The 22,999-nt window shown below is 33.8% G+C and overlaps 2 protein-coding genes across 10 annotated transcripts in view; one reads left to right on the top strand and one right to left on the bottom strand.

The window, feature by feature from the left end:
- Nucleotides 1-22,999, top strand: part of LOC117989397 (fasciclin-2-like) — a 47,320-nt gene that overhangs the window by 9,436 nt on the left and 14,885 nt on the right. For all 8 annotated transcript variants that reach the window (XR_011237680.1, XM_034976753.2, XM_069503832.1 and 5 more), the window contains exon 2: nt 22,378-22,531. Coding sequence is in view for 7 of the 8 variants with exons in the window: in XM_034976753.2 (XP_034832644.1) it covers nt 22,378-22,531 (154 nt within the window). In the remaining variant the exon portion in view is untranslated. The remainder of the gene's footprint in view (nt 1-22,377; nt 22,532-22,999) is intronic.
- On the bottom strand, nt 14,173-18,787 carry LOC138403388 (uncharacterized). 2 transcript variants are annotated; one of them, XM_069503741.1, is made up of 4 exons: nt 16,498-18,787; nt 15,770-15,943; nt 14,873-14,983; nt 14,173-14,667 (listed from the first exon to the last, which is right to left on the bottom strand). In XM_069503741.1, coding segments are annotated over exons 2-4 (471 nt in total). In that variant the 5' UTR covers nt 15,772-15,943; nt 16,498-18,787; the 3' UTR covers nt 14,173-14,309. The 2 variants fall into 2 exon arrangements, with proteins under 2 accessions (XP_069359842.1, XP_069359841.1); XM_069503740.1 differs by lacking the exon at nt 16,498-18,787 and having other exon boundaries at nt 15,770-16,070.

The following is a 22,999-nucleotide window of genomic DNA, read 5'->3' as shown; positions in this document are numbered from 1 at the left end:
CACGGGTTATTGCCCCACCACGGCGCGGCATTGACTTCGAGTGGCCTACTTACGCAACGTTCGTAGACCTCAAGCGTCAGTCAGATGTTTTATTTGCAATAATATATCGTGAACTTATACAAAATTTAGGATAATTTTTATTTATTTTTCGCGTTTTTTTGAGGTATCTTATCAGTAATCATCAGTACTATCACCTGTCTTCGTTTTTCCTTTGTTCGTTCGTACACCCTGTATATACTGTATAATCTACGTGACCACATGAACTCATGACTCAAGTTTAATGACACTTGAGGTTGTCATCGAGTCATTAAGCCCACGTAACTTCCGCATTTATAAAAGTTTTAACAATGCAACTTCCTGATCTTCTATGAAATTACAGCGGCCAGACAAAACAATGTGATGAGCACCATTAAGGGACACCTCAGTACGTGATATCATCTGCTTTTGCGTCACATTTTGCATGCTTATGTCATAAACTCTAAGTCCCCCTCTTAACTTTTTGCTTAACTTTAACTTTAACTGTTGATGGAGTTTTAGATGACATTTTATGAAACTTTGCTTATGGGGCTTTGGTTGCACCTACGAGACTAACATATTTTTTAACTTAAGTACATGAAGCCTGTGATAGCATAGTGGTTAGGACGTCCGCCTTCTGATCGGAGGTCAGGGGTCCGATCCCGGGCACGCACCTCCAACTTTTCGGAGTTATGTGCGTTTTAATTAATTAAATATCACTTGCTTTAACGGTGAAGGAAAACATCGTGAAAAAATCTGCATGCCTGAGAGTTCTCCATAATGTTCTTAAAGGTGTGTGAAGTCTACCAATCCATGGCCAGCGTGGTAGACTATGGCCAAAACCCTTCTCACTCTGAGAGGAGACCCGTACTCTGCAGTGAGCCTGTGATGGGTTGATCATGATGGTGACATGAAGCCTTATGTTCTTCAAAACAGCGCACAATAGTTAAGATATTAAACTCTACCGTTTGCTCCAAATACCTGTAATTTGCGTAAGTGTACAAGTGAGTAGGTACGCATGTTCTCAATTCACCTACAACTCACATAAAAAGTCTAAAAATGGATGAAAGGAAGACATGAACACTTAGTACAAAGTACCTAAGAAAGGTGTTGACGTTAGTTAGGTCTAGACATCATAAACTATTGTAGAGTAAAATGCTTAAAACCTTTAAAAAAATAAGTAGTTAGGTTTCTACTTAGTTTTAAAGTCACAATTTTTATTTTTACGTTAGACTTTAGAGCAACGATATAGTGGGAAAACGTTAAAAACGTTGATCGCTACCTGTTGGTCTTCTTGAAAGCTTTGTCTGTGTTTATCACTACCCATACCCACATTATGATTAATGCGAAAGTGTGTTTGTTTGGTGGTATGTCCTTCAATCACGTCGCAATGTAGCACTGGATTGACGTGATTTTTAGGGTTCCGGACGTCAAAAGGATACCATTTAGGATCACTTTGTAGCCTGTCCGTCTGTTTGTCATGTCAAATAAGAAAATCTATAGGGTATTTCCCGTTAACCTAGAATCATGAAATTTGGCAGGTAGGTAGGTCTTATAGCACAAGTAAAGGAAAAAATCCGAAAACCGTAAATTTGTGGTTACATCACAAAAAAAGTGTTCATGAACAAATAAAGTACATATTTTCAACGATCAAGTAAGATTACTATACCAAGTGCGGTATCATATGAAAGGGCTTTACCTTTCGATTCTAAAACAGTTTTTATATATTTTTACGCATAATAGTTTTTAATTTATCGTTGAAAAAATACGACTGTAGTACGGAACCCTCGATGCGCGAGTCTGACTCGCACTTGTCCTGTTTTTTGTATGGATAATGGATATTATTATTATTATTAATGAAATAGCTGTTAGAGATCTGAAAAGTGACATAGGCTAAAATTTTTAAGTATAAGTTAAATCAAACTGTTCCCACGTTTCCAAAATACCTAATCCATGTGGACGAAATTGTGGGCTTCAGCTATTGTATCCATATTTTTACACTCATCCTGGATCAAAGCAATATCATAAAACAAATATGAATAAAATGGTATAATAGCATTATAAGTCCCGCAAATTGCTAAAGCGCGTGGCCGCCATTTTTGTGACGTCAGCACTAGACTGGAGTTTCGAGGTTATGGTATATTTATACTTAAATATACGTCAAATGACGTCATTTCGATGTTGTTAATGAGACATGGTTCCAGCGTAGTAGCAATTTGCGGGACTTATAACATAAATTATTACTAAGCTCGAATTATCAAAACATTTTGTGCTCCAAATCCTAAAGGATTTCAAAGAGAAAATATTATGGGTCAAATAAACCAATAACACAACAATGTAGCTTGCAGATAAGTTTAAAAAGGAATATTCTAGCGAGTCTTCACTTGAATATTCCTTTTCGATCTACGTGTTCGATGCAGAACTAACTTCTAAAGGGTTGCATTTCTCTTTGTAATGCATTCCCTGTGGAAAGTAGACTATGTTGCTATGTTACCTTAAATTCCTTACGTGCGGTTTATTTAAAACTGTTGAGACGTGGCACAGGCCATGTTGGACTCCCTCCTGAAAATCTCTAAATCGTCTTTACTGGTGAGTAGTGTATAATTGGGCATTCTAGATCATTAAAGCATGTTTCGTTTCACTTCGTTTCACTTCGTTTCACTTCGTTCCACTTCGTTCACGAAACATGCTTTAGTGATCTAGCAATGCCCAATTATAGCTTTTGCATTTCGTTCATTCGAAACATGATTTAGTGATTGCGCAACTAAGATTTCATAAAGGTTAATCATTAACTAAGATGGTTTGCAATTTTCAATATAAACTATGGTGACGTTGAGAAACTGTTACTTTATTCGAGTTTGTTAAAGCTATCACACAAAAATGAGATTTGAAAAGCAGCCTCAATCACTTAATTTTAATAACATTTGTACTGTTAGCGAAAATACTACATTCCGTCATGGTAAACTACTTCCCAATACAATACGGTGTCTTATATGTGGTCCATCGAACTGTGGTAAAACCAATTTAGTCATCGGTCTTCTCCTACACGAAAATGGATTACGATTTAGAAACGTTTATGTTTATTCAAAAACCTTGTATCAACCTAAATATACGCTTTTAGAAAATATTTTGAAAAGAGTACCGGGAGTGTCTTACTTTAAATACCACGCCAATAATGATGTCCTTAGTCCTCAAAGCGCTAAACCTAATTCAGTCATAATTTTTGATGACGTAGCATCTGAAAAACAAAACAACATCAGAGATTACTTTGCTATGGGTAGACACAAGTTTGTTGACTGTTTTTATTTAAATCAAACATATACAAAAATTCCTAAACAGCTTGTGAGAGACAACGCTAATCTCATAGTTTTATTCAAACAGGATGACATTAATTTGAAACATGTTTATGACGAACATGTCAACACTGATATGTCCTGGTCATTATTTCGAGAAATGTGTTCAAAAGTATGGAATAATCCATATAATTATCTAGTAATTAACAAAGATTGTCCTAAGAATGAAGGAGGTTATAGAAAATCATTTGATACATTCATTGTGTTCGATTAATCATGTTAATTTATTTAAATATAGACGTTTCCTTCAAACCACGTCATTGATTTAAACGTATACATATATAACACTCCTATTATTTTTATAATGGACCGTCATATAAAGCAGCAGATTATTGAAGCATCCGAAGCTGTAAAAAGGAAATTAAAATTATTGAAAGATTCAAAAACTGATAATGATATGGTTCTTCAATCAGTATTTAAACCTATTACTACTTCACTTGATCGTCTCGCCGATAAAAATAATAAAAATATTGATTTTGAAAATTTTGATGTTTCTAAAGAACCTGAAAGCCGTGAATGGAGCCAGTTAGATCTGAAACAGGATACCACGTTATTGGATCCAAGCGATTCTAGTAATCCTCAAGAGTCAGATGATGAAAATAGTGATGCGTCATTTAAATCGAGTGAAACATCTAGTTGGTCCCTATCGTCAGAAAATTTCGGGGATATTCCATTCGGTGTACGATCTGTAAATGGAAAACCTTTCATAGGTCTTACTCCGATTAAAATTAATAGTAATTCTTTTGTAATTGCTGAAAAAGAATATAAAAAGACTCCTGGTCTTAATGAATTGTTACTTAGTAGAAACCCTAACCTATCTTTGATCGATAAAGAAGATATAATAAACTATAAAGCAATCCTTTTGACAACGAATGTACATCGTCGAGACTATGATCCATCAAAACCAATTAAAAGTAACAAAGGTCAAAAGTACATGACTATAATAAAACCAATATTTCAAATCCCTACTTTGGAGGAAAGTAAGAAAACTGTGAGAGGTGATGGTCTTCCTTTTATGAAATTAATAAAACCCAATACGGATTACGTTTATTGGAATAACCCTAATGAATTGGTTGAACGATTGAAACTTTTGATTGCTTCAAAACAAGCTGGTAATACTGGATTAGATAATGAGATAATATCGATAATCGAAGAACTCAGAGAAAACGGTGATCTTAATTAGTATATAAATACTAGAAATATTATCTGATTAGAGCAGTAACATTTTATCCATACTTCTAAGCTGATCAAAATGAATATCGATAAATTCGGCCATCACGTTCATAAGCGTCTACGTGTGTCAGAATTATTTGATTTTGATGACCTTGTAAAAAAGACAGAAACTGGAGAGGTTGATCTCAAATCATCATATTTAAAAGGTTTACCATCACCAAAATCACGCGATCACGCAGTTAACAAAGAATATGTAGACAATTTAATAAATAATTTAGATAAAAATATTGTTCTTAACAAATATTTAAAGTTCGAAAATAAAACACTTGATTTGCAGTACGCAAAAATGAAAAACTTACAATCTCCATCAGAACCAAACGATGCTGTTACCAAAAACTACGTTGATCAAATTCTGAGTAATTATTGCACTAAAGAACAATTGATACTTGAAAAAAGTATTTTAAATAGACAAATTGCTATGTTAGTGGTAAAAAGTTTGCGTGAATATTATACTAAGTCTGAAATAAATAAACTCATTCAAGCTTCAACTAAACATGAGTAAGCAACAAGTTGTTGAAGAAATTCATAAGCAAGCTCGAAAAAACTTTCAGCGTCGACATGTAAAATTGAAAGGTTTACATGATTTGTGGCAAGCTGATTTAATTGATATAAAAAATATCTCAAATGTCAATAACAATTTTAAATATATCTTGGTTGTAATTGACTGTCTTTCAAAATATGTTTGGGTATTTCCTCTTAAAACCAAAAATAAAGAAGAAATTTTCAATAAGTTTAGTACATTATTTAAAACAGGATCCGTGCCAAAGAACTTGCAAACTGATTTTGGAACAGAATTTTATAACAAGATGTTTAAAAAACTTATGAATGATTATGGTATTAATCATTATTCCACATATTCAACCAAAAAGGCTTCTATCGTCGAAAGAGTAATAAGAACTCTGAAGAACAAGTTATACAAATACTTTAGTCTAGTGGGAAATTATAAATGGTTAGGTAAACCACTTCAAAATGTTGTAACATCGTATAATAATACTGTCCATCGCTCAACTCGGTACAAACCAGTTGATGTAAAGTTTGATAACGTTTCAAAAGTTTTGTGTAATATAAAAAAATCACAAAAATATAATAACACCCTCAAAGCGAAATTAAAAATTGGTGATTTTGTAAGGATAAGCAAATACAAAGGTTGTTTTGAAAAAGGTTATACGCCAAACTGGTCAACTGAAGTTTTCACGGTTATAAAAGTCAATAAAACCTGTCCGATCACATATCACATTAAAGATCAAAACAATCAAATAATATCTGGTATATTTTATCAAGAAGAACTCAAAAAATCTAAATGTCCTAATGTATACTTAATAGAAAAAGTTATCAAAAAAAGAGGAAGTAAGCTCTTCGTTAAATGGTTAGGATTAAGTGAAAAAGAAAATAGTTGGATCGATAAAAGCACATTGGTTTAAATATATAAATTATAACGTATCTAACTATAACATTATTGTAATACAAGTAATGAAAGCAAGAGGACTTGTTAACACTGTAATTGACAATTTACCAATAGAGCTACATTTACCAGGATATAACTTTTGTGGACCAGGTACAAAGTTAAAGAACCGATTGGCTCGAGGTGATAAAGGAGTTAATTTATTAGACGAGGCGTGCAAACGTCACGATATTGCTTACGATAATTTCAGTGATATAGACAATCGTCACAAAGCAGATATCGAACTAATGAAGCAAGCTAAACAAAGACTGCGTTCACAAGATGCAGGGAAGGGTGAAAAAGTAGCTTCGTGGCTCGTCAATAAAGTTATGAAGGCTAAAATAAGAACTGGCGCTGGTGTTAAAAAATTCAATTCAATTGTTTCCAAATACGTCGAGGGATAAGCAAATTAAAAAACAAAAGCAATAAATCTGCTATTAAGTACGCTTATGCAGCTGCAAAAAAAAATCGTCGGTAAAACTAATCGACTTCGCCTGCCTAGAGTGATACCTGTTCCAAAATCGGGAGGTGTTTTGCCTTTAATACCAATTTTTGCTGGTCTATCTGCTTTAGGCAGTTTAGCTGGAGGTGCTTCAGCTATTGCAAAAACTGTCAACGATTTCTTAAGCGCTAAAAAATCCTTCTCGCAAAACAAGCCTAAGGAGTCTATCGCTTTAGGCAAAGGATTATACGTTAAACCTTATAAAATGGCCATGGTATTTATATAAATAATGCAAAAAACTGAAGGTTAGGCTACCCAATAGAGCTTTGACTGATATTGATATTAAAAAATTTGTTAATAAACATTGTATTCCACACTTTCGAGGAGTGTTCATGAGAAATAGCTTACCTAATAAAATAAACCGTATTGAATGCGGCATTGTTAATTTGGATGATGTAAAAAATAAAGGAACACATTGGGTAGCCTATGCTAAATTGAAAGATTACTGTGAATACTTTGACAGTTTTGGTGATTTGAAACCACCTAAAGAAATAAAAAAGTATTTAAATGTTTGCAATATTTTTTATAACTATGATAGGTACCAAAAGTTTAATACTGTTAATTGCGGTCATCTATGTTTAGAATTTTTACAAAATTTTTGGATTAAAAATCATATAAATTAATAGACAGTTATTTCATTTCAGTCATACTCATAATGTCCTTTACACTGTCAATTACAGGCAACACGTCAAATTTAGAAACAACATATTCTCCGAGCTTACTGTTAGACGGTGAATATGAGTGCGCTCTATTGTATTTATCCACTTTTAACTCGATTCCGAATATAGATGCCAGTAATAACAAATTTTATTATGCATCAAATCAAGTGGTAGAAATCCCTGAAGGAACCTACGAATTTCAAGATATTTGTGATTATCTAAGGGGACACATTGTTGGATGTTCACTAAAACTTTACTGTAATAATAATACGCTGAAAACATTTCTTTACTGTTCTCAAGATGTTCACTTTGAAAAAAAAAATTCTCTCGGGACTATTTTAGGGTTTAGCAGTCAGACCCTAAAAGCTAATATATTACACGAGTCGACGTTACCAGTCAATATTTTATCAACAACCGTGGTGAGGGTTGAATGTGATATTATAAGCGGTTCCTACATAAATGGTAATCCTAGTCATATTTTATATGAATTTGCACCGAACGTGCCACCTGGATATAGAATTATTGAAATACCTAAAAATATAATCTATTTCCCTGTGAATCAGAGTGACATTAATAACCTCAGTATACGAATACTTGATAGTAAAAATAAATTAGTTAATTTACGTGGCGAAGAAATTCAATTATATCTTCATATAAAAAAACGAAATGATAGATTACAGCAAAAATACAATTCCTCGATTTGAACAAACCAGTGGTGAAAAAAAGAAGCTTTCAAAATCAAACAGTGACAATAAATACACATCACTACAGCATGGGTCACTCAGTGCTAAATCATTCACCCGCAAAACTACACATCCTAAAAAGAAGATTAAATTAACACTTAAAAATAAGAAATTTCTTCAATCTATTGGATTATCAAAATGACTATTTTGAACATAATTAATTCTCCCGTCTATGACACTTCCATAGAGAGTATTGAAGTTCACTCTTATAAACCATACGGAACCAGCTTCAACACAAACGATGAAATTAGAATTCCTATCAACCAGCAAGATTTATATGTCTTACCCTCAGAGAGCACGCTGTATATAGAAGGGGTCATATCCGTTCAAAATATTGAAACAAAACAAACAGTTTCAAGTATTCAACTAACTAATAATTCTTTTCTTTATCTGTTTCAAGATATTCGATATGAACTGAACGGAGTTGAAATAGATAAGGTTAAAAATACTGGTATCACTACAACAATTAAATCTTTGCTTTCATTTAGTGATCATGAAGCTAAAATGGCTAAAGCATGGGGCTGGGACTTAAATGGTACTAAATGCAAAGGCAGCTTTTCAGCTTCTATCCCTCTATGTAATATAATGGGGTTTGCTGAAGATTATAAAAATATTATTATGAATTGTAAGCACGAATTAGTTATTCTGCGAAGTAATAATAATATGAACGCAGTAAAACTTAACACTGGTGATTTTGTACATGATATTCAAATAAACAAAATAGTATGGCGTGTTCCTCATGTTAAGGTATCTGACAGAGAAAAAATTAATTTACTAAAGTATCTAGAAAAAGATAGACCGATTCAGTTAGCTTTCAGAAATTGGGATTTGTATGAATATCCTCTGCTACCCAAAACTACTAACATACTTGGTCTATTAAAACGTCATCTCAAATTGAGAAACCAAGATATGTAATTATAGGTTTACAAACAAATAGAAAAAACAATGTACAAAAAGACATGTCTCAATTTGATGAATGTGATTTACGTGATGTTAAAGTGTTTCTAAATTCTACATACTATCCATATGAAAGTTTGAATGTAAATTTTTCAAAGGGTCAGTTCACTTTATTATATGAACAGTATGTCAGATTTCAACAGTCTTTCTACGGTCGTAGACCTGAACCATTGTTGGGTTTGGAAGAATTCAGGACGAGGGCTCCTCTTTTTGTAATTGATTGTTCACGGCAAACTGATAACTTGAAAACAGGACCGGTAGTGAACATAAGGCTAGAGTTAGAAAGTAATTCAGAAATACCTGATCAAACTGCAGCATATTGTCTCATTTTGAACGACTGTATTATCGAGTATAAACCACTTAGTAGCATTGTTAAAAAAATATCATGAATTCAGAAATCTTAATTGTAGATTTACAAGGCTTCAAAAACAGTGGTAATGAATTCATAATAAAAGAATTTTCACTTGGATTTGAAAAAAAGGATTGTACACAAACATTTTTGATTAAACCTCCTTACCCCTTTAGTAAATTGACTAAAGAAGAAAAGAAACAAGTACTATGGTTAGAAAAGTATAATGGAATGAGATGGAGCGAAGGCTATATAGACTATTACGAATTTAAGCGTATTATCGTACCATTCTTGAATAAAAGAGTGATACTTACAAAAGGTCACGAGAAAATAAAATGGATAAAGAGCTGTGTTCAAACTGTTCAGTGATAGATTTATCTGATCATGGCTGCTTTAATCTTTCAAGATTACATATTGAATATTGTAAGAATCATGATTTTAATTGTATTTTTCATGCTAAAAAGTGTGCATTAAAAAACGTTTTGTGTATCAAAAAGTGGATTTCTGTAAATAATATTGAAGTTTAATTATAGATATTATAGGTATACATGTTTACTCGATTTTTAAAATAAAACAACCTGAAATATATTTATAAACTAGTTTTATTTTATAAAATTACTTACAAGCTACTTTACTCATACCCCACTATTACAAATACAAATTAAAATCTATAACCTATAACTTACAAAGTCAACGAGCCGTGGAATTATAATTTTTATACCTACATATTACTATCACACATTTTTTTTGAAATTTTTCTTATAACACTTTCAGTAAAATCCATTATTTCATCTACAGTGTCTTCAACCACATACTGGGTACTCAAAATTATATTGTCTCGATTATCATCGAAAGTTAAGTCACAAACTTCGATTTTAATTAACCGGTGACCTTTTTTTAACACTTTACGTACAACAAAAGTTGTGCTATTTTTATCAGATTTTCGTTTTGACGGTTTTGATTTACATTGACTGGGACTAGGATTTTTTATTTCTTCAACTTCAGTCTCAAAATCATATAGCTGACCACACTGAAATTCACTAGAGTAGCTCATATCTGTAAAAGAAAATACTGTTCGCTATCAAGCTACTCGTAGATCTACATAATATGTAGTACCTTAAATACAATATAACTTACCTACAGTAATATTTGTCAAATTAAATAAAATTAACGTATGAAATAACAAAATAAACTACTGAAGCCGTGACACAGTTGACCGTCAATGAAACATGATGCGATACTTTAATAACCTCGTTTTTGCAGGTTCAATGCGCTATGTTTATGCTATCTGCTAACTTTGCAAAATTAGAAGCGTGCCAAATAAGTGTTAAGACTTAATAAAACAAGCCCTATTAAAAAATTAAAAAGAAATCGTTTTATGACCCCATGCAACTGTTGAGATTTTATCTGATTTAATGTAACGTTTGTCATCTTGGCTGGACAGTGCAATCTTATTTACAGATTGGGTGAATATTTCATGTTTGATAGATTTAAACAATATATTTTGCTTACGAATTAGTGAATTATTGAGTAAAACATTTTGGTAATCGTTTGATGACAAATCTCGAATAACGTTCCTTTTAATCCCCTTAGCTTTTTTTATTACTTTTTTTTCAGTTTTAATGCAGTATAACTTCGATCTCAAACCAACAAATTCTGTGACTATTTCACCGCCCAATTCATCTTTAAATAAACCAGGAATTTTTTTGTTTACAATCGGTAACTGAAATGTATTTCGTTCAATATAGTTACTTGTATCAAAAAAATTTATAAAATTATTTCTTAAATCATTATAAAAATCATCTGTTTCGATGGTGTAAACGAAACTATCCGTGTCTGTGTAACAAAGTTGGATGCGGTGTTTATAAAATGGTTTCATCACAGAATAATGAAATTGATACATATGACTCTTGGAAAGCTCCAACACGGAAAAGCCAATATAAATAGGTTTATCTAAAATAATTCGTTCGGGTTTCATTTGAATCGCTACTAGATCTTTTGAAAAGATTGAAGTGCTATGAAAATTTGGACGAGATATTAATTTATTGGCCCCGAGAGTCTTGTTTGTCTTATTTTTACTGTCAGTCCAACAGTTTACTAATTTGACATCGACTCTATTTTCGGTGTTTTCTAAGGTCTTTCCAAATACTGAATTATTAAATAGTTTAAAAAGCTCCTGCTGAAATGGAGAAGTAGCTTTTTTACGAAGTTCTGTGTTCAAATCGATGTATTTTTTTAAGAAGGGTTTTTGTTTGAAAGTAACCACACGATGAATTTTATTAAGAAGCAAACCGTTTTTTAAGCATGTTTTTAAATGCACGTAATGTATAACGTAGTGAAACTTTGAGTAAAGATTTGGAATTAATTTAGAAGTTTTACCACCTTGGGGTATGAACTTTTGGGCACAAAAAGGATAATCATTGTGAAAACAGTGTAAATGTTCAGGATATGATATGTCTACTTCTAAAATAAAACCAAATTCAGCATCATCTGACACTTGCAAAACATCTAAATGTTTTATCTCAATCTGATTTAAAAACCTAAAGTCAGATACAGGCAATGTTTGACTCATGCTGTATCCATATAAATTGTTACAATCAATATAGACAATATATGAACTTGGTTTAGAAGGGTCATATGCATTCATATACTTGTTATTTGCCTTAGCGTGCCGTGTCGAACACATACAAATCCCTCCACGTATACCTTTTTGTATTAGACGAACAATTTCCAAATCATTTAGCAACTCTAATCTGATTCCTGTTTTAAGCAACATTGCATCGAATGATAGACTAGGCGCTGTTAAATAAAATGCTGGATCAAGCTGATAATTGAATTTGCAAACTTTTCTAAAATTTTCAAAAATGTCTGTTAATAATAATACGTCAGTTTTAAGGTAGAGATCAGTATATTCGCCCATGTTTAAGATGCCAAATGTTTCCCAAACGGTTTTAGCGTGGTTATAACAAGCATCACTGACATTTTCATCATTTAACATATTATAAAAACATTGTTTCGGTGGAAGTTGATCATATAGAAACTTTTTCCAATCAGTCATAAAGTCATAAGGATATACTCCCTTTCTTTTTACTAATTGAAATTGGGACTCCTCGGGAAAGTATTTTTTCAAGTATATAAAGTCATCGGTGTCTAATCCGTTCACTAATTTTGCAATGCTCGCGCTTAAAAACTTATAAGAATCTACAAATCTAACTTGTGCAAACTGACTATCAGAAATCTTTAAAAATTTTGTGAACGATATGTAACTTTCCTTACTCTTAGGAATAACTTTTATATTTCCTTCGAGTTCGCCTAGCTCTTTTATAAATAAATGACAATCATAACCCGACAAATTATGAAAAAATATTGGTAATAGTTTTGGAACGCTATAACGCAAATTACAATACTGATGTGCTGCGCCGCGATAACAACCTGTCAAATGACAATGGTCTCTAACTTTATCAAAAAATAATAACTCATTACAGATGTGGCACTTCGAAGCGGAAGCATGAGCTTTAGCATTTTCTTCTGAAAATATAATTGGTATCTCAGTGTTCAAAATACAATATATTTCTTTAACATCTTTTAAAAGAAACTCTATGAACTTTATCACACAATCAGGTCCTCGGTATTGTCTAAACTTATTAAGATTTTCATCAAAAGAACAGACAATATGATATGCAAAGGCGGCAGGAACGTGTAGCTGTTGTTTTGCCGTGTAACTACAACAAGGGTCAGGCTCGCAACCATGAACTGGTTTTAATAATGTTTCAAAATCTGCATAAATAACAAAGGGTACATCTTGCTTACGTTGAAAATTTTTAAATTGTACAAAAGAACCTTTTTCTGGTAAAACTGTAGCTACACCACTACAAATGTGATTATTTAAATTAATTTCGGTTGAAAAGAAAAGAAGGCAATCATCACAAAAATATAGTTTAGCGTGGTGTTTTGTAACTTGTCTCCCAACGAGACGCGGTAAATTTTTTATGAGAACGTAGTGTGATTTATTGCCTTTGTCAATCAAAAGTAAATTAACTTTTATTTTACGCTTAAACTCTGATCTATATATAGGACCTACAATCGTATTACTGTTTTTTAAAGAGTATACATTAACAGAAATATTAGAGTTATTAGATTCGAATACCTTAATATCTGCAAATGTAACAGGTAAATTCATATTTTGTATGTTCAAAACGTCACGAAAATGAGGATACGAGGATGTGCGAGCGCTATTTTTGCTTGTGGGATAAACCGCTGCTACAATAGACCACAGAAAACAATACGGATCACTATTTTTAATATTGAGACAAGCTTTCTTATTTCTAAACAATCGCGGTAAATCAATATAGCTCGATCCATTCAATGGATCGTACTTATTAACATTTACTTCCAAGTACGAATTGCATAAAAAAGTCCACCCACTATCGCGTTCTTCAAATTCTTGAATTTTTTTTTTAATTGTCTCAATAAGTGTCTGAAATATGCAATCAAATGAGTAGTTTTTACAAATAACTATATTTTTTGTAACGAAAGACTTTGTTTCTTGTTCATTATTTTTGAACAAGAGAAAAGTACCAAAATATTCAAAGTTAACTTTTATACTATCATGGTTACTAAGAGAAGAATTTAAAATACTTTTTAGTTTAGAACTAATATTTTCTAAAAATATTTCAGGCAAACTTTGCTCAAACTCCAACGCAAGTATTCGATATGAAGCTATTCTACCTTGGAAAGCAGATGAAATTTTAACAATTCCACTACTTATTTCATTCATAGAGATACTTTTGTGTATGTTACTGCGGAGATGACCTATCCACTGCTTTTTAGTCACCTCGACTGAGCAAACTTGACAAAAAGGCATTATGAATTTATAAAAATTAGATTTACACCTAAAGAACTGAAAAACCAAAAAACTAATAAAACCTTATACCATTTATTAGGAACCTAACTAATGAATTAATAAAAATAAAACCTTTCTTATAATGTTATTCCTTCATTTGCCTTATTACCTAAGTACTACACACATACACATACACGTATACATTAAAATTGTTCTATCTTTTCTTAAAATTAAAGTTACCCGACATAAATGTCGGGTCCGAGTCCTTAAATAATTCGTGCAGTTCCTTTACGAGTCGCTGCAGTGCTTTCCACTGCGACGAGTCGTCGTCCACCGAGCAGGCCAAACGCAGCAGCGCTTTCTTCCAGCGTTCGTCCGACTCGGTAGCCTCGGCGTCGCAGCGGTCGTACACGCGCAACTCCAAATAAAATGGTCCTGTCGTAGACACGCTCCGTCTCTGGACGCCGTTCGCGACCCTGTTCACTATAAACGATGGTAGCGACTTCACTGCACCACCTTCATCGTCATCCGATTGCAGACCGAAGATGTCCAAAAGTTTTCCTTTCCGGCTTCTAAAAATAAAACAAAAATATTAGTAACCTTATAAATTAAAACTAGCATGCTTTTACTAAACTAAACAGGGATTCGAACCCATAACTCTTGACCGCGTATAGCTTTAAAATATTGAATATCGCAAACACACAAGTTATACTATAAAGTCGTAGTAGCTCAACGGTTAGATAAGCGCTCTGAAATAAAGTATAATGATAATATTACCTTGCTGGTTCCTCGCTCGTTTGCTTGCTGGCTACTTTTGCAGGCGTGGAAGACTTCCTGGGTTTTTTCACCTTTGCCGGTGGTACTGCAAATTCATATTCTGAATCAGACCTAATAGAAAAAATATAAAAATAAAATCTTTAAGAAAAATATTAGCAAAACATTCCATAATAATAATAAAATCTTTATTTGGTTCAAAAACACAATTTACAAAAATAATAATTATGAGAACCAAAAGTCGTCTACTCAGCATCTGTTGGATACACATCTTAATATATTTCCAACGCTGATATTCTGTATAAAAACCTTGTGCTATGTACAAAAAGCATTGACGACAAAATGCTACTAAAATAAATCAAACAATAGAATTTAAAACTAAAAGGAACAAATTAGTAAAAAAAAAAAAGATTCCGACGAATTGAGAACCTCCTCCTTTTTTTGAAGTCGGTTAAATATTTAGATTAGATTTATTTATAATTACTATAAGCAGTGATAGCCTAGTGGTTAGGGCTGTGGTCTCCTATTCGGGTCGCAAGTTCAATCCCTGGCACGCACCTCTGACTTTTCGAAGCTAAGTGATAATTAAATATCACTTGCTTCAACGGTGAAGGAAAACATCCTGAGGAAACCTGCACACCTGAGAGTTCCACATAAAAAAGTTCTCGAAGTCCGCCAATTCGCATTGGACCGGCGTGGTGGACTATGGCCTATAACCTTTCTCTGAGAGGAGACCTGCACTCAGTAGTGAGCCGTTGATGGGTTGCTGATGATGATGATGATGATGATAATTACTATAATGAGGTATTATCAACTAATTGATTTCATAACGCTATCACTATGTTGCGTTAAATCTAGTTTTAAAACTGAAGTTAAACATTGATTTTAACACTTACGTACATTATGAATAATGGTGACGACTGTAGCGCGATAGATCAGGCAGGTAGCAGGTGAGAGGCGGCTCGCAGGCTCTTGCAAGTTTTCAGCTTTGAAAACTCCTTCCACGACTCGTTGACTTTGTTGGATGAATGATGTATTTTCGAAAACCATGCTTATAAACGTTCATAACACCCACTGTAAGCAGTTTTTGCTTAGTGTTCCGTTGTAAAATAATTTATAAAACACTATCTTAGTATTAATTTTAAAAAACTTTAAAATGCAAGTTTGTGAATTCTTCTATATATATAGTAGGTATATAGGTAGCGATAGCCTAGCGGTTAGGACGTCCGCATTCTGATTGGAGGTCGGGGTTCGGTCTCGGGCACGCACCTCTAACTTTCCAGAGTTATTTGCGTTTTAAGTAATTAAATATCACTTGCTTTAACGGTGAAGGAAAACATCGTGAAGAAACCTGCATGCCTGAGAGTTCTCCATAATGTTCTCAAAGGTGTGTGAAGTCTACCAATCCGCACGTGGTCAGCGTGATAGACTATGGTCAAAACCCTTCTCACTCTGAGAGGAGACCCGTGCTCTGTAGTGAGCCGATCATGATGATGACGATAATAAAGGTAGTAGTAGGTACCTACATAAAATTATATTTTCCTTGCTTTTGTCTTTTTTATTTTATAAACTTAAGTTTTTATATTTAAGTATTTTTATTTAATATATTTACGTTCAATAATACATACGGAACCCAAAGTTGTCGTTTAGACGGACTCCGCCGCTTCAGGTCATTCCCCGCACGCTTGCCTGAATATGCAAAATTTGATAGTCGCAAAATTAGAAAACAATTTAAATAAAATATATAATAATATGATTGTTATTTTACAGAATGTGTCGTAACTACCATTGGGAAACTAACGTTAAAGCAGTTTTTGCTTAGGGTTCCGTTGTAAAATAATTTATAAAACACTATCTTAGTATTACTTTTAAAAAACTTTAAAATGCAAGTTTGTGAATTCTTCTATATATATATATAGTAGGTATATAGGTAGTGATAGCCTAGTGGTTAGGACGTCCGTCTTCTAATTGGAGGTCGGGGGTTCGGTCTCGGGCCCGCACCTCTAACTTTCCAGAGTTATTTGCGTTTTAAGTAATTAAATATCACTTGCTTTAACGGTGAAGGAAAATATCGTGAAGAAACAGCATGCCTGAGAGTTCTCCATAATGTTCTCAAAGGTGTGTGAAGTCTACCAATCCGCATGTGGCCAGCGTGATAGACTATGGTCAAAACCCTTCTCACTCTGAGAGGAGACCCGTGCTCTGTAGTGAGCCGGTGATGGGTTGATCATGATGATGATGATGATGATGATGACATAGGTAGTAGTAGGTACCTACATAAAATTATATTTTCCTTGATTTTGTCTGCGGCTATAAGTAGTATTTGTATTGAATATATTTATGTTCATTTATATACACGGAACCCAAGTTATCGTTTAGACTCAAACTTGCAATTCTACGTAAATGCTTGCAGTTTTTGCTTAGGGTTCCGTTGTAAAATAATTTATAAAACACTATCTTAGTATTACTTTTAAAAAACTTTAAAATGCAAGTTTGTGAATTCTTCTATATATATAGTAGGTATATAGGTAGTGATAGCCTAGTGGTTAGGACGTCCGCCTTCTAATTGGAGGTCGAGGGTTCGGTCTCGGGCACGCACCTCTAACTTTCCAGAGTTATTTGCGTTTTAAGTAATTAAATATCACTTGCTTTAACGGTGAAGGAAAATATCGTGAAGAAACAGCATGCCTGAGAGTTCTCCATAATGTTCTCAAAGGTGTGTGAAGTCTACCAATCCGCATGTGGCCAGCGTGATAGACTATGGTCAAAACCCTTCTCACTCTGAGAGGAGACCCGTGCTCTGTAGTGAGCCGGTGATGGGTTGATCGTGATGATGATGATGATGATGACATAGGTAGTAGTAGGTACCTACATAAAATTATATTTTCCTTGATTTTGTCTGCGGCTATAAGTAGTATTTGTATTGAATATATTTATGTTCATTTATATACACGGAACCCAAGTTATCGTTTAGACTCAAACTTGCAATTCTACGTAAATGCTTGCAGTTTTTGCTTAGGGTTCCGTTGTAAAATAATTTATAAAACACTATCTTAGTATTACTTTTAAAAAACTTTAAAATGCAAGTTTGTGAATTCTTCTATATATATAGTAGGTATATAGGTAGTGATAGCCTAGTGGTTTGGACGTCCGCCTTCTAATTGGAGGTTTGGGGTTTGATCCCGAGCACGCACCTCTAACTTTTCGGAGTTATGAGCATTTTAAGTAATTAAATATCACTTGCTTTAACGGTGAAGGAAAATATCGTGAAGAAACCTGCATGCCTGAGAGTTCTCCATAATATTCTCAAAGGTGTGTGAAGTCTACCAATCCGCATGTGGCCAGCGTGATAGACTATGGTCAAAACCCTTCTCACTCTGAGAGGAGACCCGTGCTCTGTAGTGAGCCGGTGATGGGTTGATCATGATGATGATGATGATGACATAGGTAGTAGTAGGTACCTACATAAAATTATATTTTCCTTGATTATGTCTGCGGCTATAAGTAGTATTTGTATTGAATATATTTATGTTCATTTATATACACGGAACCCAAGTTATCGTTTAGACTCAAACTTACAATTCAACGAAATGCTTGTCTTGCACTTCACAAAGGTACAGGATGTAATCTAATAGCTTTCAGTTATAAAATTACTAATAGGTACCTATATCTGATTATACTAGATGATGCCTACGACTTCGTCCGCGTTGATTAAGTTTTTTCATTCCCGCAGGAACCCTTTAATTTTCCGAAATAAAATGTAGTCTATGTGTTAATCCAGGGTATAATCTATCTTCATTTAAAATTTCATCCAAATCCGTTTAGCTGTTTTTGCGTGATTGAGTAACAAACATCCAAACATCCACACTTTCACATTTATAATATTATAAGTAGGATCTTATTCAATTCGTCTATACCTATACTATGTGGAAATGCATGGGGTTCTAGTTCCGATTCCTATTCGAGTAACTACGGTAACTTACTATTATTATAATCAGCTTGGGTTAAAAACAAACTTTCTGTATTACTATTTGGAGAATAAAAGCGTAATACCAAAATAATAAATAAACTATACAATAAACGTCTATCTATTAATTTACTGTTAATTTAGTATCAAAAGAAGTAATGAGGAACCAACTAAATTACACCCTGTATTGATTACTATTTGCAGAAAACACTTGGTAGACATTAGGTACAAAAATGAAGTAAACATGATGCATCGTATTTCAGTCAGCAATATACCGATTAGCAAGAAATATTTCGCAATTTAACTTGGATATGTTACTTTACCTATATAAAATAGGTGTTTCAATGTTAATGTTTTTCAGAAGAACGCCTTTTCCTTCCCAGAGATGAGCTCGCTACCACGGTAAGTAACAGCCTTTTAAACTCCCTTTGCTGGAAAATGACCTCCTCTCAGATAGCGATAGGGATTTGAGCCTGAATCCACCGCGCTGGCTCAGTGTGGTTGGTGGGTAAACACATGTCAGATAATAATCATCCAAGCATGCGGGTTTCCTCACGATGTTTTCCTCATCGTAAGTTGTGATAAAAGCGTGCATAACATAACACTTTATTTGTTGATGGAGAGCTCGCTTTCTGCCAATGATAATGTATTCACGTATCGTGGATTCGATTAATGGATTCACGAGCGCCGCGTCGCCTAGCGCTCAAACTGCTTGCTGGCGTACGCGAGTCGCTTCGATCGTAACGTGAACATACAAATATTGTTTATGAATATGTTTATTCACTTTCTGAAACAGATCGAAATCGACTCAAGACAAAACCAGATAGCAACCGAACTGAAAATCACTAAATCATGTTTCGAATGAACGAAATGCAAAAGCTATAATTGGGCATTGCTAGATCACTAAAGCATGTTTCGTGAACGAAGTGGAACGAAGTGAAACGAAGTGAAACGAAACATGCTTTAATGATCTAGAATGCCCAATTATACACTACTCTGGTGGCTTATGCTTATAGGTACAAATCTAAGTGCAAGATGTTTCTAGACCCCGCAACGTTATACGTTGATATTATATCATAGTCACTCACTAATACCTATTTTATAGAAAAAGATGATTGTAGGGCACCAAGTCTATCCCGCCGCTTAAAAATTATATTATGCATATTTTTTTTTCAATTGAAAATTTTAAAAAATACCTTAGAGTAAAACAGCCTTGTTTCAAAAATGTTGGATAAAATTATCATATTAATTTTATTCTTCAAATCACGTAAAAAAATTTTTAATACTTAATATTCTGTCCTTGTTTTTTTTATAAAAAAAATTCATTGCTAAGCTTTGTTATCTTTCCTTTGAAAATTTCCATCAAACATCCTATGAGACCAAAAGATTTACGTCAGTTTTTACAATTTTTTTGTTTGGAAAGATCAAAGCTGCCTCGCCTGACAAGCGTATCGTAAACACTTTTGAAACAAGTTTGAAACCCTTTCCTAGCGAGACCAATAATAATTAATATATGCCCTTTCCTTTATTTGAGAACTCATCGTCATTATCATCATCAATGTTCACTGCTGGGCATAGGTTCTTGTAGGGACTTCCACAGACCACGGTCTTGCACCGCCTGAATCCAGCGGCTTCATGCGACTCGTTTGATGTCGTCTGTCCACCTAGTAGGGAGTCTTCAAACACTGCGCTCTCCAGCGTCAGGTCGCCATTCTAGCACCTGGGATCCCAACTCATTGTTTAAATGTTTTGTGATAAAAATATAGATTCCAATTTTTTTGATGTAAAATTAAAATGTTTTCAAGTTTTCGAAGTGAAAATTTCTTCAGACGCTTTGGGCAATTTTTGGATACATAAAAACTTTGAGGTCCGGCATGTTTCTATGCAATGAGAGCAGCTGCTGGTGATTACTAAATGCATGTATTTTAATGATCTTTTAATTTTGCAACGGTCATCTTTTTTAATGATTGAGATTCTTTTATTGAAATATTTTTTTAAATGTATTTTACCTTAACTAATTAGGTATAGTGAATGAATGAAACCCACATGCATATTTATGTTCTATCTAATCTATGCTAACCTAAGATTTTGGCCAGACAAAATATGGCCGGTCACATCTTTCAATCCTCAAAAAACATCACATATTTTTAAAAAGTGTTCATTTGTAATAGACGAATTACTATTTTAGAGGATCAAATAATATATTCCCCTAACTAAATATAGCTTTGAGTGGATAGTAATAATAATTTCTAAAAAAATATACTAATAAAAATATCACACAGTGGATGTCCGTTATTTCACCGAAAAGTTTTATGACTGCTGCAATACAGTTGTAACGGAAGTGTATTCCTCCAGTATTTGAATTATTTGCAACCTGCAGCGGTTTCTAGGTAACAATACAATATAGCATTGTACTAAACTAAGAATCATCAAGCTCATAGCGGCTTCCATGTAAGGTACATACCTACTACCTACTGAACGCAATATGCGATAGGCTGAGATGGCAGATGTGACACGAAATTACTTATACATGAATTAAAACCAGTGCTTAAACGAGAAAATAAACGCGTGTGATTACGAGTGAATGTTTCATTTCAACAACCATCAATCTTCAAAGATAAATTAGCACAAAACTTCAGCATATTATCTATAACGTAAGAGTGCTCCATATTGCAATCTCTCGAACTTTTGCAGAACTTAAATAAGATTCGGACAAACTCCACTCAATCTTTCGCTTACCATTCGATATTACGATAAGCGATAATCTCAGCGGACTGAAGTGGCATATTGATGGTTAGGTATTATAACTTCAAATAACATTTTGTCTGATTTTGATCTGTCTAGCTGACTAACCCCAGCTGAGCGGGGGATTACCATTACATTAAAAAAGAATATGTTATGAGCATAGTACATTATAATTCAATGGTTATGAGTATGGTGATAGGTTGAGAAGGCAATGGAGAAGGGAATGCCCCGCACACCTGCACAGCCTCCTCGCTGACCCGGTGCGGGTGAGCGTGGTTGACGTGCGGGTGTACGGGCCATCCCCCCGTCTCATACCCCGATTGCCGTCTCAACCTGTCGTGTACTATACATACAAACCATGAAGATGACCTAAATGATGATGAAAACCATATTACAATCCAAAAAAAAAGTAAAAAAATAAACAAATGAGGATTTCGATTACTTCATTATTTTGAAACTGGATGATGATGACGATATGTCCGCGTGGATATAGGTAGGTATTTTAAAAATCCCTCGGGAACTCTTTGATTGTTAAGGTTAAAAAGTACATGATAATTCAGGGCGGGTATAAGCAAGAGAAGACAACGTAAACGGTAGTGCAAGGCGCAAGCATTATGTAAACTCTAAAGTAAAACTACGATAGTATTTGAACCTCATAGTAAACAAACAAAACCACTTTAATCCAATATCCCAACGTCTTATTAATATGACCCATATATCATGCCTCCCAAAAATATCAGCTTAATTGATGGATGAGTTAGCGTGGGTGACATTAATAGAATCTTTTTTGTTCCAGCGAGCTACGCATGCTTCACAAGCAATCAGACTCACTTTACCCGGATGAGAATTGGAAGTCAGTTTTACCAGGAATGTAAATGTGACGACCCGGGCAAGGAAGGAGTCAAGTTAACATGGTTGGATCCACACGATCAAGAAATTCTACCATTAAGGTAATAATATAACGTTCATTAATATGGTGGTTAGAAATGAACCTCCTTTAAAGTCAAAGCTACGTTTAATTTTAGACGAATTAAGTTAAAAGTTAGAAATTTTGCAGTAATTTGAATACATAAAAAATAGCCATAAATATATTATAAGATTCTTCAATGACAACTCCGCGGTTTTCTGGTAATGTTGTTATATCACTATCCAAAATAAGCATCACTGAAAATCTTATGTTTAAAAATACCGAACAAAAAAAATACCAAAAACAGTAGAATTTTATATTGCAATTGGATGATGCCTTTAACTTGATCCGAAAGTTTTGGGTTTAAGGTAAAAATTTCGTGGGAATCTTTTGATTTTGCAGGGTTTAAAGTAGCTTACCTGTATCTTCGGGATGCAGGCTATCTGTGTACCAAATTTCGTCAGAATCAGATAAGCAGATACAGATAGACATCAAACATTTATGATATTAG

The sequence above is a fragment of the Maniola hyperantus genome, chromosome 16 (genome assembly GCF_902806685.2).
Source record: "Maniola hyperantus chromosome 16, iAphHyp1.2, whole genome shotgun sequence".
NCBI lineage: Eukaryota > Metazoa > Arthropoda > Insecta > Lepidoptera > Nymphalidae > Maniola > Maniola hyperantus.
This window is presented reverse-complemented; position numbering and strand designations above follow the sequence as displayed.

Coding starts and splice junctions, on each gene's coding strand:
- LOC138403388 (XM_069503741.1), bottom strand. Junction 14,668..14,872: donor ACGAGCGAGGAACCAGCAAG/GTAATATTATCA, acceptor TTTTATTTTTAG/AAGCCGGAAAGGAAAACTTT.